The 16,215-nt window shown below is 33.5% G+C and overlaps 2 protein-coding genes across 5 annotated transcripts in view; both read right to left on the reverse strand.

Moving 5' to 3' along the window:
* Scgdelta (Sarcoglycan delta) overlaps positions 1-16,215 on the reverse strand; it is a 163,348-nt gene that overhangs the window by 52,248 nt on the left and 94,885 nt on the right. The window lies entirely within an intron of this gene.
* Positions 2,286-4,935, reverse strand: LOC143204678 (uncharacterized). Its single transcript, XM_076417392.1, has 4 exons — positions 4,484-4,935; positions 4,305-4,423; positions 3,525-4,020; positions 2,286-3,422 (listed from the first exon to the last, which is right to left on the reverse strand). The coding sequence occupies exons 1-4, from the start codon at positions 4,803-4,805 to the stop codon at positions 2,557-2,559; spliced, it is 1,803 nt and encodes a 600-aa protein (XP_076273507.1). The 5' UTR covers positions 4,806-4,935; the 3' UTR covers positions 2,286-2,556.

Genomic DNA, 16,215 nt, shown 5'->3' on the forward strand with positions numbered 1-16,215 from the left:
TTATTTCAACATTTATATCTAATAAATATATTACCGATGGACTTAAACTACAGTTAATTATATAGTTATTATAATTTGTTGGTTATGGTTGTGTACCGGTGTACGTATTTCTTGATAAATGTAGATTTTACCATTAAATTTTTTTTTATACATTTACCATATCTGCAAATAAGTTGGTACTTATTCTCTCCTCATACATTTTAATCAAATGCTCATATATTTTCTGAAAAATTGCACACATATCTATGCACATAGTTATTATATAGTTATCCTATATCAATTATGTGAACATCCATCCTGTATCAGAACAATTAAACAATTAGCGATAACATCAATCTGAATTGGTCTTTGTAAAAATTATGGTATTCACCAGGAGGCAAAAGGATTATATAGAATTACTAGCTGACCCGACAGACTTCGTCCTGTCAAAAAGATTTGTAATGTGGCAGTTTTTGTGCCTACGTATTTTAAAAAATTCTCCTGAACAGAACCATCACCCTGGTGATAGGGCGTTGTGAATAAAAAATAATTAAATAAAACATATATAAGGATTGAAAAGTAAGTAATCGCTTTATTGTTAATCATGTGAATCATAATTATTATTATTATTATCATTATATTGCTTTGTGGTATACGATGTTTTTTGTTTGATTACCTGGCGCATAGATAAACAAATCTGATGGTTTTCCAACACGGGAACAGGCAACATACAATTGACCATGTGAGAAACATGGGTTTTCTAGATTAATACCACAAACACTTAATGATTGCCCCTGGGACTTGTTTATAGTCATAGCAAAAGCAAGCCGTCAACATGTCTATAGGAAATTTGCCATTACCAATGTCAATGAGTTGTTTAGAGAATATGTTTCCAGATTGGTCATTTTGCAACTCGACACGCATATTCTTGCTTAAATGAAGTACTTTAACATGTTTCCACAAATTGGAGGACTTTAGACATGCATTGAGTTCATCAGCTGGCGTTGATCGTGGAATCACTGGCAATGTTTGACGAAAATCTCCTGCTAATAAAATCATTGCACCACCAAATCGGTTATTATTGCTACGTAGATCTTTTAAGGTTCTGTCTAAAGCCTCCAAAGATTTTTTATGTGCCATCGTGCATTCATCCCAAACAATCAATTTACATTGCTGCAAAACCTTTGCCATTGCAGAGTTCTTCGAAACGTTGCAGGTTGGAGTTTCATTGCTTTGCATATTTAATGGCAATTTTAGTGCTGAATGGGCTGTTCGACCACCTTCAAGCAAAGTTGCTGCGATTCCCGACGAAGCGAGTGCAAGTGCAATTTTATTTTGTGAGCGAATTGTTGCTAATATTAATGAAATAAAAAAAGTTTTTCCTGTACCACCAGGTGCATCTAAGAAATAAATCCCTCCAGTTTCATCATTTGTTACTTTCATAAGAGTTTCAAATACATACTTCTGTTGTTCATTTAACAGTGGAAGATTTGTTTGAATTTATTCTTTCAAAGCGTTGAGATCATACAGTCTTTCTCGATGCAACTCTTGGTTAAAAGCGTCATGCATTGGACGATTGGGCGCGGTCAGGCCTAATTGAATTAATAGTTTGTTTGACATTATCAAGCACATGTCCTCAATTGAAATCAATGCTTCATTGTAAATTTCTTCACTGATTTGTATATTTGGATTTCCCATTCTATTCCGTATTTGATACAAAATATCATCACACATATAATCTTTGTACTTGATCCACAAATCAATTGGGTTTGATGGGAAGCATGTAGATATGATTATAGAAAACAATGTTCGTACTTGATGAGCGTGTGATGATATTACAGCATCATTGAGAGTTTGATCCCAATGAGCGTTATTTTCAAGCAATTGCAAACGTTGACAGGCTTCTCTGTAGGATCCACACAATTCATCATCAACATTTCCTAACTATTAGAATGATGTTGGGCCACGTACATTGACTAATAGCAGTCGTAAATAAAAACATTCATCATTGCTTGGATGTACTGAATAAATCCGGCCAATCGCATCGGTGGAATATACATCTGTATATCCTGGAACTGGTTTTCCTTGTTTCCGTCGTATAAATCTTCTTGAGGATTGATTCCAGGTATAATATTTTGGCATTTCAGAATATAGCAATGTTTGTGCGAAATCATCGTTTTGGCATGTCTCAAAAAAACTGGTTAATGTAGTAGATGGTGGCTGAGCAGCTCTTTGTACTGCGTTCTGTGCTGTAAAATACACTCTTTGTCCATTTTCTAAATGCACAGCTAAGTGAACAACAGAAGGGTGTCTCTCATGAATAGGAAAAGAAAATATTCGCCAAACTGCTTCATTACTACTGACATAGCGGCCCATTTGGTATTGGGTAACTTCATCATTAGAATTCTCTGCACCAATTCCAATCACAGCCATATCACTCCCTTTGGTTACATATTTGCAAATGTATTTAATCGATTTCACTGAATGGCAAGATTCAACGTTGATGTGTGCTTTGAATGTCTTTGATAAAATGGGTGAATATGGAACAATCCAACGATTATCTATTTCAATATCTTGTTAATTTAATTTGACAATTGTTGATTTTCCATTGTCTGCTGTCGATCTGCGACGATACAATGGATAACCGTCATTACCAGTAATTGTTTCCGATATTAATGTCCGTGGATATCGTTTTGAACATTTACCATCCATCATACACGGTGAATTTTGATTAAGAGTTCCACAGGGACCATGTATCATGCTTTTGATAACTACCTCATGCAATCCAGGATCTACTTGTACATTAGGGATTTCAGCTGATATCACTGCATCAACTTCATTTGGCCTTATCTTTTCAACCAACCAAATCAAAATGTGTGCATGTGGCAATCCTCGTTTCTGCCACTCCACAGAATACATCCAGCAGCGTGTCTCACCAAACACATTATGTTTTACGATGAAATTCATTAAAGATTTCAACTTTTGTCTAAAGACTCTGGCTGTAATATCATGACGATCAATGGATGATTTCCCAGGTAATAACTCCTGCTTAATTTCTATCCATTGCGGATTGCATGTAAATGTGATGAACAAATCTGCTGTACCATAATGACGAACATACGACATGGCATCTTGAGCATATTCGTGCATATGCCGAGGGCTTCCGATGTATGTTGCTGGAAGAATAGTCATCCGACCGACATTCTGTGCATTTCCATCAGTATTAATCGCATCTCGAAGGTGAATATACTCTTCAGATCGGAGTTTGGTTTGATTCAACCTGATGAATGTTAATCTCTCCGTTTCAATTTTAACATACATGTCATCAACATATTTGTGATATAATCGCCGACATTTCAATATGTGATTATCTGCATTTTCCCGAATCATTAGGCGGTATGAATAATAGTTCATTGAACTGACTTTTTTGTTGGTTTCAGAACCTGTAAACAGATTTTGTTTTAATAACATTCAAATATAAAATTAAAATACATAATATAGTGACTGAGATATTATCGCCATAGCTAAACTAATATTTTAGTTACCTGTAATGGGATTTATCATTTTTATTGATAAATCGTAGCCATCTTCACCTTGCCAAAATATAATGGGATATTGCAGTGCATCATATGAGCGGTGTGTTTCCTTTATAGGTTGTAATTGAAAATTCCGACGATGTAAAACAATATCACGGGATTCCAAGTTTTCTCCAACTACAACGATAGCAACTTCATCAATAGTTGGTGCATTAAAACGTCTTGTATGTTGACCTGCAGGTGTTTTATCAGCTCTGATTACAATTTTGTGATTATCGGATGGCATCAGATCCAGGGCAGTTTTGAACAATATAATCAATTGATTGTGTTGATGAAATAAAGTTTGTAATTGTTCTACAATAGACCTTTTTACTAAATTGTTATGTGCACAACGCAGATCAATTTCTTGTGGTGAATTGCCCATAAAATAAATTTGCAGGAATTTGTTGTCGCTATCTGACACTGGTAACAGTGAACCTGCTCTGTGATATATTTGCCCTTGTATCTGTAAATAAAAAAAATATTATGGTGTGGTATAAATTAATGGATTGTCAATGATCAAACTTAAATAATATTTGATCTTAAAAAGTATATATTTAGTTTTAACTAATATCTATCAAATATAAAATATAATAAAAGTGTCACTGAAACTGAATCACCATATAATATGATGACTAAGTGATATATTTCGTAATGATTAAGAAATTGAAGATTAGTAACACATCTTAACTTTGGTGACAGAAAATTTTGTTCGCTAAAATAATTATGAGTAACTGCTATAATACATACCTTGAAAGTTGGCATAAAATTTTCCCGAACTGCATTTGTTGCCCCAAATGAAGTCATTTGAAAGCAATTGTTATATTGTTGAATATGTGTCAAAAAGTGTATAGAATCTGTTCCTATTCCTGAAACTAATGAGTACAATGGTTCTGGTGGTGGTTCCAATTGTATCAATTTCACTTTACCATTTGCGCAACACAATCCATTGGCTTCGTTTTTGTATTTTAATGCCTTACAGTGTGAGCAAACCAAGTTCATAGAACCAATAACAACACATTGGTAGTTACTGTAGTCAATTGACACATCGTAACTGAAAGCAGCTGGATTCAAACTTGCGCGATTATTAGTTGAATGTCGCGCTCGCGCTTCACGCGTTTGTGATATCCGAATTCTTTCACGTTCATTTCCGTCGTCACGTTCTTGTGCAGTACGATTAGATCGGTAATTAGCTTGGTTTATAGCATTTCTGGTTCTTCTACCTAAATTGCTTCGTCTTATAGGAGGCATATCAAATATAAATTATTTTTTCACTAATCACGAACTAAACAAACACTAACTAACTAAACACTCTGCACAAAACACGATATACGAATTTGTTTCGTGTATCACTTGACAATTCATCTGTCATCTGTCAAAAGTCATCTGTAACAGACAACTTTTTTTTTTAAATTTGATATGACTTGAACTCAAATCCTTTTAATCCGTACGAATTGTTTTATTTATTTAAAATTTGAATTAAATTTTAAACAAATAAAAAATTTTAAATAAATAAAACAATTCGTACGGATTAAAAGGATTTGAGTTCAAGTCATATCAAATTTAAAAAAAAAAGTTGTCTGTTACAGATGACTTTTGACAGATGACAGATGAATTGTCAACTGATACACGAAACAAATTCAAACAAAAAGGGCTATTTTTAGGGTTTTTCCAGCAATAATTCTAATTTTTCTCGCCGTAAAAACCATCCCTGAACTTCAACGAACATTTTAAAAAAAGATTTGGCCAAATTGGTCCAGGCGTTGTTGAGTTATGCGCTTAGGAACATATTTTGCGATTCATTTTTATATATAAGATGGAATTTCCAGCACTAAAGGAGAAAACACCAAAGTCCCGCCGTCAATCGAGGACCCAATGATGGAGCTGGACCTATACAAACCCCGACATAGATTTAGACTGTCTCTATTTCTCCTGCTTCCCTCGAGTAGCTATGTCGTCAACTGTAAATTGTTAATCACTCGAATAAACCATAAATAATCCCGTTAGTTTCTAACATTTTACCACGTGCCCATCAATTCTCACATATTGTTTCCAATTTCATCACCCTGTATCGGTCATTGTCAGCATTAACTCATATTTATTACACATGTTACGTGATTCCACCATATGTCAATTTTTTCTTCAATGTGTTTGTTGCGACGTAAGTATTCATATAAGTTTGGAAAAAACTGTGTAGTTAAGATTAGGAATAGTATTGTTATTATTTTGAACCTAATGGTTCAAAGAGGTAGTATGTTGCGACGCTAATTTATTATGAATGATTGGGATAGCCCTGTAAAATGTAAGTTACGCTAATTGTAAAATTATTTCGGTTGTATTGTTAGAGGGTCTAATTTATTAGACTTTTTAACTGAAGTTTTTTATATATATATATATATGACATGGAAAAGAATTATGACCTGATAAAAAACATAACGTTCGCAGTATATTGAACGCTGGTAAATATAGACAGGCAAAAAGATACCAAGCAAACAGAAGAGATGTTCAGCGATGATTCCCATCAGCTCGTTGTTGAGTGTTTCGGATAACGAGGGTTCAGATACGGAGGCTAGACGAAACGTGTCGGATATTAGACCTAATAGAGGACTCTTTATGGCGCCCAACCATAAATATCAAGAAGACCCGAAATCGCGGAATTTCTGGGAATTCCTTAAGAGTTCGAAACGCACATGGTTTATCAGCGTGAGAAGTTCCTAGCTGGAAGAGTGTTTCCCACCCAGATATTCTCAACGAATCGGAGTACAGAAAAGGTAAAACAAAAGGGTTTCTTGGACCAGCCTTGTCCACCACCACCAAGAACCCGAGGAAGGAGCTTCAGCGATAAGACACTGTGCATCCACAACGACAAGATAGTCTGTCAGTAATATGCATGAACACCAAGGGAAAGAGTGTTATTGAAAACGAGAACAATAAAGTATTGCTGAGAGAAAGTATTGAATTCTTTGGAGAAGAAAGTATTGAATTGAATGAAGAAGAAATAATTGAATGAGCATTAATTGAAGAAACATTGAAGAAATTATTATATTAATTGAAGTATTTCCCAAGTCTAATTAATTAATATCTTGTAAATGTATATATATGTATTCTTTATTATCAATTAAATAACTCGTCTTTAGGTAATAATTTACTCAAGGAAGAGAGAAAATAAATTGTATTCTTTGCCACACCCTATATCAATTCAATTGGATTGAATATGCAGTTAAAAGCAGGAAGACATAGTATTTTGTGATCATATTGTTCAGCCATCTTTTTTCAGGCTTACTTCTAAAACACTAAATTACCCAAAATGCAACTAAACGTTTCATTTATATTTACCGAGTAGTGATTTTGAAATAATTAACTTTTTAGCACGGTTTCAAAAATTTAATTTACGTATTTCAAACCATTCCTTAATAACAGCCTTGTGTAACAATCCGTTTCCAACTATGTTTATCTAACTGTTTCGGCAATTTTCAATTTGAATAAAAATAAGCAGCGATTTTAAATTTATCAACGCAAGCAAAGCGCCGAAACAACTTTTCATAACTTTTATAATTAAAAGTGAAGTTTAAATAAAAATCATTAATGTTTTGACCAATTCTGCAGACATCTGGCAATCGGACGACTTTTGTAGGCTGAATCGGTTGTTTGCTTGAATGTATCAGGCAGCATTATATCCATTTTTAACTAAAATAAAATTAAAAGGAAGCTATTGTCTGAACGAATTTACACATTGCGATAGGCAATACATTAAACATCTTGAACGACATGAGTTCACTGTTATTTTAAATAAACCATATGTACTACAGACGTAGTTTATATCATGTTAAACTCATGCCAGAGATGGCATTGCATATACAATAGAGATGATAAAATAAACTTTCTGCATATGTGCTTTGCTGCATCTAATGAAGAGAATGGTACACATAAACGAACCAACATCGAGCTGTAACTTGTGAATGGAACTTCTTGTGAATGTAACTTGTGATGAATTTATAAATTCAGTTGGATAACCGACGACTTCATCTGGATCGGTAATGGAATAGATCGACCTAAATGAATGAATTTATCCATTCATTTGAATTTTTATATTCAAATTGTCTATATCCTTATTTTTATCCGCTAAAATGGCTCGTTCGGTAAACTAATACAGGCTTTTGTAATTGGTATCATTATTTGGGAGAACTTCCGAAATTAATTCTACTTTTGGCGGTATAAATTGTGGAAACGAAATGCGACCAATGGAAGTGTTAACAGGAATATTTGCTTTACTAACGTCTAACAATACCTTTGTGAACACTTTCGGCGATATGACATTTTGTAATGCTACTCGCATATTAACAGGTTAATTGAAAAATCCCCGACCTGACACAGATGGCGCTACTAAAATTAAGTCCATATATTTTTAGTGAGTCCTAACTCCCAAAAGATGTATGCGTGTATAAATTTTACAGCTCTCGGATCTAGTTTGTGAATTATAGCATTTTGAGTGAAGCAACTTTTGTTATTATGAAAAAAATGGATAGAAAGGAATTTCGCGTGTTGATAAAATATTGTTTTTTGAAGGGAAAAAATATAGTTGAAGCATATACTTGGCTTGATGCCAAGTTTTCGGATACTGCTCTAGGAAAATCAACCATCAAGAATTGGTATGTTAAGTTTAGACGTGGCGAAATGAACACCGAAGACGGTGAATGCAGTGGGTAGCCCAAAAGAGGTTGTTACCGACGAAAACATAAAAAAATCCACAAAATGATTTTGAATGACCGTAATTCAAAATTGAATGAAATAGCAGATACTCTAAAGATACCAACTGAAAGTGTACATCATATCATTCATGAATATTTGGGTATGAGAAAGCTCTGTGTAAAGCGGGTGCCAGTGTTTGAAGATGATCAAGCCTAATAAACCTAAGTTTTTACGTGGACATGTGACAATGGATGAAACATGGCTCCATCACTTCACTCCAAAGTCCAGTCGATAGTCATTCAAGTGGTTTGCACACGATGAATCCGCTCCAAAGCGTGAGAAAACGCAATAGTGGGCTGGTAAGGTTATGGCGTCTGTATTTTGGGATATGCATGGAATACTTTTCATTGGCTACCTTGAAAAAGGAAGGACCATCAACAGCGACTATTACGTAGCGTTATTGGACCGTTTGAAGGACGAAGTCACCGAAAAACGGCTGCATTTAAAGAAAATGAAAATGCTGCTTCACCAAGACAATGCACCGTGTCACAAGTTACTGGAAACGATGGCAAAAATCCATGAATTGGCCTTCGAACTGCTCGCTAGGAAGATATTTTCATCGAATAAGAGGTGATCGCCGAAATTTTGACCAATTTTGAAGCAAAAGACAAATCGTACTACAAAAATGGTATCGAAAATTTGAAGGGTCGCTATAATCAATGTATCGCCCTTGAAGGGAATTATGTTAAATCAAATAAACTCATTTTAACAAAAAAATTTGTTTTACTATGGTAGGCCGGGCATTTTTCAATTGACTTGTTATCTGTTTATTTGAGGTTTTTAACATATCCCTATAAAATGGATGTCTTCTGATGTTTTATTGAATCACTTTCATTCAACCATACCCAATGTTAAGCAGTTTATGCTTAAAATTATCCTAGAATTTTGTTTATGTGTATTTAGTAGAGTTGCTAACTTTTAAAAATGTTAAAAAAACTCACTAAGTTGAGTCCCTTTATATTTAGACCTGTATGTTAAAAAATAACGATAATCTTTTAATGTTTTAATCTTTTAATCCAACTGTCTTCGGTATGACTCTCTGCATATTATGATATTTAAATGTAAAGTACTTTGATAATTCTAAATCTTTATTAGGGTAAATGATATGGCTCAGTGAATGGAGGTAAAACAAAGTGAAAGAGCGGTGTTTACATTATGTGACCGTTATTTATTGAAATAATATAATAATGTGAAAATACAAGTGGTAAGAAAAAGGCTGGCAGTGGTGTTACCTGGTGAGGAGGCTTGGGCAGTCGATGGTGGCACGTCTAAACCAAACGATGGTCGGTACTGAATGATCGAAAATACCCTTCAATAATCTCTCAGATAAACGTCTCGGGGTTGCCTGATATTCGTTATAGTGTTCTAGTTAGCGCTGCTAGCACTCCGCCCGTGTTCAACATCTGGGATTATACTTCTGGGTATTTTGTATATAGTTATTCCACGATGTAAAATTCGACATACCTCAAGGCAGCTACACTTTTTAAATTATTCTGTAGAAACTTTGTCCTGAAAATAACGAACACAACGAAAAAAAAATTCGAATTTGGCACGGTGGTTCTGAAACTATACGCGTTCATACATTTTGGCGATTCATTTTTAATTACATAGATTCTATATATTATTATTGTTAAGATTTGTGTGTATTAATGCAGTTTTACTCTATTCTGACGTTATTTATTACAAAATATTATACTTTGCATTTCTTCTTAGCTTAGTCTTTATATAATTTTTTTTTCTAGAGCTAACATTTGAAGTACTTGAACACGAATAAACGTGTAAAATTAAATTTGACTTTATAGAAATTTTTATATTTACCAATTAAATTATCATCATCCATTACCATAATATACCATCAATATTTAATGATAAAGTGATAAATAAAATATCCCTTCGATCCTCAATCACAAAGCGTTGGAATTGAGTGATATTTTAACACTAAACCCGCTTTAACTACGTATGCTGTGCCTTATGGGCGTAAATACTTTCTGTATTAGGAAGCAGGCATACGTGATTAAATATATACAGTTTGAATTACAGATGGAACATTTCCAGTATATTAATCTTCTCAATTATTAATGCTTAGACTCAGTTGGCCTAATTCTGTTCTATACACGTTTATATCCCAGGAAACAATTAGTTTTGGTTTTTACATTTCATACATGTACGAGGGCTACGTGATATGTGCCCTACATATTGTAGGTTTTGTAGTTAACATACTGCTTATATTAGGCGCTTGCACGTATTTTGATTACTGGTGAAAATATACTAAGTACCAACTGCAAAATAATACTGAACCTGTTATATTCGATGGATTCGGTATTTACAATTTTCAATTTACTCTTATTGAGTTATTCGGTATATTATTTACTTTGAGTTTGAAAAAAATGTGCTACCGAATCCCATCAAATATTTTTAGAAACTTATAGTTATGTCATTGGTTTTGGTTTAAATTATTTAAAAGTGATAATTTGGATGTCAATGACAAAGGACGGCCTGAGAAAATCTTGAACTACAAAACCTATTGCATAGACACCGAGCTCAAACTACCAACAATTTTTCTTCAGTTTCCAAAGCTAATGAATCAAATGCTTCTAGGTGTTTAGGAAGGAATATGACTATCCTGTACGCAGGATAACTAATTTTGAAAAACTACTTATGACAATTCCATGTATTTACTTTAACCAGGATAAAATATATTTCTGCAAGAAAATGGATCTAAAAGAAAAATGACGTTTGAAATAATGTAATTTGTTCTTTAGATGTCTTATTTATACATTATATTAATAATTTTGTGTTATAATTAAACATTCTAATGTGTATCGATGGTATATGGAAAATTATACTTAATGTGTTGTATGTATGAAGTCCGTACCAGACAGAAGAAAATGGTCTTCTAACGGAACTTAATGAACATTGACTGTTTACTACTTTTTTGTCGCTTTTGATGATTTTATTGCCATTTGGCAACTATTCAATTGTATATTATGTATATAAAATTACAAACTATGTATATACAATTGTGCTTTTGTGGTTAAAACTGGACATTCTATAAAAATGACGTGACAAAGATTTGTGTATAGATAAAATGAATGTCAACAACGAAATGTCAACGTTCAGGATGACAGAAAGGCTGAAGTATGCAAAAATAAACACGATAATTATTAGCAGTTTAAAGTTTTAGATATAAATAAAGGGAGCTAAATAAAAAAATATAACAGAGGAAGTGCTGGGATAGAGGGGAGCTAGTCAGAGGTAGCAGGATGAATCCATGAATATATTCAAGTGGAAGAAGGCAGCGTAGTCGATATTATCGCGAATTTGAAGGGGAGGTAGTTTCGGCGATAAATAAGAGAAATGGTAGATGTAGTCTGCACAAGCTTGTTATTGGTGATGATCAACAAGTCAAGGCACCCAACTATATTCTGAGTGTCGAGTTTTGGATGACCTCAAGTGCTCGCGGTAGGTATTGAGGGCAACGTTGAATTAGAGAGGGCCATAGTCCACTTTGAGAAGGATGATCGATATGTGTATTTTCATTACTGAATCCTGGTTAGCACCTGTGCGACGATGGGAAAGCGATTGCAGCATGAAAAGTGATTTCAGGTGAGACCACGATCGAATATGACTCCCATTATTAACAGTGTTGTAATGGACACGAGATCAGAGCGTTCGTGACGGAAATGGATTATTGAGGAGTTTGCAGGGGATATGTGAAACCCGATGGAAAATCAGCTCAGTAGAACAACAATATATTTTTAAAATACAAAAAAGAATTCAAGTCTTCAACAAGTCAATCCCATCATGATTTGATTTTTAAAACCAACATCAAATATCTGGTTTCTTGTGCATCAAATAGTTCGACGAGTTATATTACAACAAGTTAAGGGTAACTGATAGATATGTGATCGAACAATGTGATTTTTCAAGGTTTTACAGCTTGGTATGTGTCTGTTATCACAAACAGAAATTTTAAATATTTCGAATTTTAAAATTACGTATAGACAATATATTAATAAGAATGCTACAAAGTCAAGTAATATAAAAGCAACTAAAAAGATATCTAGTCTAAGAATGCATAAGATAATTTAATGTTAAAGCACGTCTAGACACATATTTCGTAAAGTACATGATGAAGTATTGCAGTTGCATGTGCTTATAAGTTTGTAAGGCTATGAGTAAAATAAACTTCAAAATTATAATTTGTGCATTTTATTTGCCCAAATATTAAAATGTAATTTGGTACAATACTGGTATAGCACATAACTATGTAAAATTAATATTTTGATAGCTCTGTCAAATAGATTTGCATCTGTATTTTGCAAATTATTATCATAACAGTAGGTTTACTATCGATACAATTTTGATTTGCCTTAACAAATATGGAAGACTTGATTTTAATAATATTATTCTCATAGTTCTGAACTGGGCTATTATTGGGTATTTTTAGAGTTATTATCTACACTCATTGATTTTTCAAGTGTTATACTTATTACTTGATGTCCTCAATATTCTACCGCATGTCATCGTTAGTGAATACGCATTCAGTTCTATAAAAATTCCGGAAATTTTTTTAAATGATTTTTGCCATTACAGTTACTCTCGTCGTATCATTTTTAGGCAAATTTAGATAATTTGATTTGATACATCCCAGTTTAATGTTTTCGTTTATGCTTTCTTTTCATTAGTAGTAAAACTACAAACTCGATTTTTGAAATCAGAAATGGGAATGTGAAAATGATGGTTAGGAAACGTTAACCCTTTCGGGGCCAAATCCTCCAAATTTGTGCAATTTTTTTTTCAACTGTGGTCGTCTTTTATAGTATTTTTTTCCAAAAAAATGCCATTCCAATGGATAAAGTTAATCTGGGCGTTCAACACCTAAAGTAAAACGAAAAAATTTAAACAACCAAGCTATGTATTATGAAATTTTAGAAAACAATTTCGGCCTTTTAAAAATATAAATTAAATATATAATAAATAAACGTATACTACATATAATGCAAGAACTATGAAGCCTTCCAGTTTACAACGTCCAGATTCTTTTTTTTTTCATCAAATTCAACAAAATGACCATAACTATCGAACGTGAATTGCTTTAACGGTTTTAATTCAATGTGAGCTCTATTACCTATTGTATTTTCTACCAGAGACGGTCGTACGTACGGACGGAATGCTAAAAGATCCATCACATATTTTTTCGAACTCGAAGGAATTCGGTTTGTTTTTTATACTCCATCTAATAATTGACCAGAAATCATCAAGAGCTTACATGCTCTTGATGATTATGTGTAGTGACTATTTTCTCGATCTTACGTGGTATAAATACAAGATAAGTAGGAAGTCTATTGACTAACTATTTATAAGCATTTTCCGATTATCACCCATCATCTGAATTGGATAATACCTCCATATCATTTTCAACTATTTGAGGTGGTTGCTCGTCGGTCAAAACATTTGATTTTTGAAGTCATCTTGCACTAAAAGCAAAATAAATGTCTCGATAAGTAAGAACTTAAGAAACCTTTTTCTGTTTCAATGGACATTAAAAAAATCGATTGTCTTGGAGGTGCGTAACATTCTACGTAATTTATATATATTGAAAATGTTAGATTCATTAATTTGCTTACCTTCTGTCAATAATTCGATCAATATCTGCCAATATTTTCACTTTTTGTCATTCAAATTCGAGAGCGTGTTCTGATACGATGACAAACCACGAGACATTCGTCTCTATTATATCTATTACTACTATTCTGTTATACTTGCATTAATATACAAGCAAGGCATGTACGGGATTAGTACACCAATATGTATTTCCCAAATTAGAATAAAACTATTCTACTTAAACTAAACTTACAAATATACTTGTACACTAAACTAGTTCATGTGGTTTGGTTTGCTTCAATCTTCTGATTTCTTACGTGTTGTCCTGTAGCTGTATTGCTTTCACGTTGCTGTGATTTAGCAACCTTATTTCACGTTTTAGTGCGAAATCTTGGAACACTTCGTGTATCCCTTTGATTTCGATGTCATACTGCAGCTCTTCGTTGGTTACGTAACGGTAAGCATTGGAAATTAATTGTAGAGCTTATATTTGGGGTCTCTATAATGTCGAGCGGAACTTCAGTAAAATGAGATATTGCTAATTGTAACAATGTACATAGTACGAGTCTATATGTGTGAACAACCAGTTTTCACATCGAAAGTAAATTACAGGGAGTAACTGAGCACTGTAAAAGATCGTGTCCACAGTGGTGGACGTGACAAGTAAGGGGGAGTAAGGATAACGTGACGTCAATGTTTCGTAATGCTTCTGATTGATGTTTGATTATGGCGAATATATTCATTTTCGGTTTTTATTTTTACTAAAATTATAGTAATCACACTTGTAATTAAAAAATGAGTCTTCCAATATGTGTAATGTATGAATAATATTATAGTATTATTATAAATCGATACAATCATCGTGTCCATTACCTCTAATTGAACTAATACAATAAGGAACAGGCTTGATCTCTCAACATAACTGTAATATCAAGTTACACGATAAGATTTTACCGATACCAGTCTATCGATTCAACACGTGGTCATCCAGCGGCTACGGTCCGACCTCCCGGAACCCCGAGCTATAGGTATCTCGGGAAAGTGGTCCCATTAAATTTTCAATATCGGACGCCGACGGTAATTAGTGCGAAGGGTTGAAAGAGGGCGCCGTCGACCCTTCGCCGGAAGGAAGTCGGATCTGGGAGACGAGGCGAAATTTCGGGATCAGCGGATACGGTGCAGATGGAAAAAATGCCTCTAATAAGACGGTCGATTTAAAGGCTTGAATGCTTTATGGATAGCTCGGTCGGATAGTTTTAACGTAGGTGTACTGCTAACGGGGATTTAGCTCTTGCTGGAACGGTGATTTAATAAACAACAACGTATAAACAACGAGGATACATTAATAAACTTAATATTTTCGTAAAATGTTAAACTTGCGCGAAATTAACTTCGTAAATTTCGCAGGATATTTTATAAGTCAGCTGAGTAATTCTCGATCTAATAAAGAAGTATTATTTCTATTTCAATTAGTCTTCTAATCAGCATGAAAGTATTATGTTAGTTTAATCAATGATCATTTTAATTTTGAATTCAATTTAGTGACATTGATTTTGTCATTTACAAAACAATAGATAAAAAAAATCGTGTTTTCATTTCGCACTGCTTCTTGAGGAAAAAATTAAAAAATAAATTTTAAATATTCGTATGCTGACTTTAAACGTGGTCGTAGGGATACCGATGATGCAAAACGCAGTGGACGTAATAATACCAGAAAACATAAAAAAAATCCACAAAATCGTTTTGAGTGATTGAAAATCATGATTGATAATGATTGAAAAGATGCGTGAGTTAGTTAATATCGTAAACGTATCAAAGGAATGTGTTGGTTTTATATTGCATGAGTTTGAGAACGTTCTGTTCAAAAGGGGGTGCCGCGATTGGTCACTGTTGACCAAAAACGTTTTTTTCTCAAGCTTTTATTGACTTTATATAATTAATGTTTTTAGAGTTTTGTGTAGTCATTAAATATAAATTGTCGTAATGGAAGACCATATATTTCTTCTTGATTAATTCTGTCAATTCAATCAATTATTAATAGTTGTGGAGTGGAGTGGCCTATACGGGGGATGGGCAAAAGGATATAGACACATGACGTATACTCAATTTTATTTATCAGTAAAATATGTTAAACCTCCCTTTCAAGTTGGTTCTTCTTAAAATAGTTGAAATTCTTCACGGAATTAATTTTTAGAATATATGAATTGCTTTGCGGCCAATTGCTTCAAAGATGTTCGATATAGAAATCTATTCCTCACTCTTTGATCATATTTTATTGCCGCATTAAGATCTTGAAATGTGGCAA

Source organism: Rhynchophorus ferrugineus, unplaced genomic scaffold (genome assembly GCF_030347505.1).
Source record: "Rhynchophorus ferrugineus isolate W39M unplaced genomic scaffold, kcgeb_rfMv2 rfM11, whole genome shotgun sequence".
Taxonomy (NCBI): Eukaryota; Metazoa; Arthropoda; class Insecta; order Coleoptera; family Curculionidae; genus Rhynchophorus; species Rhynchophorus ferrugineus.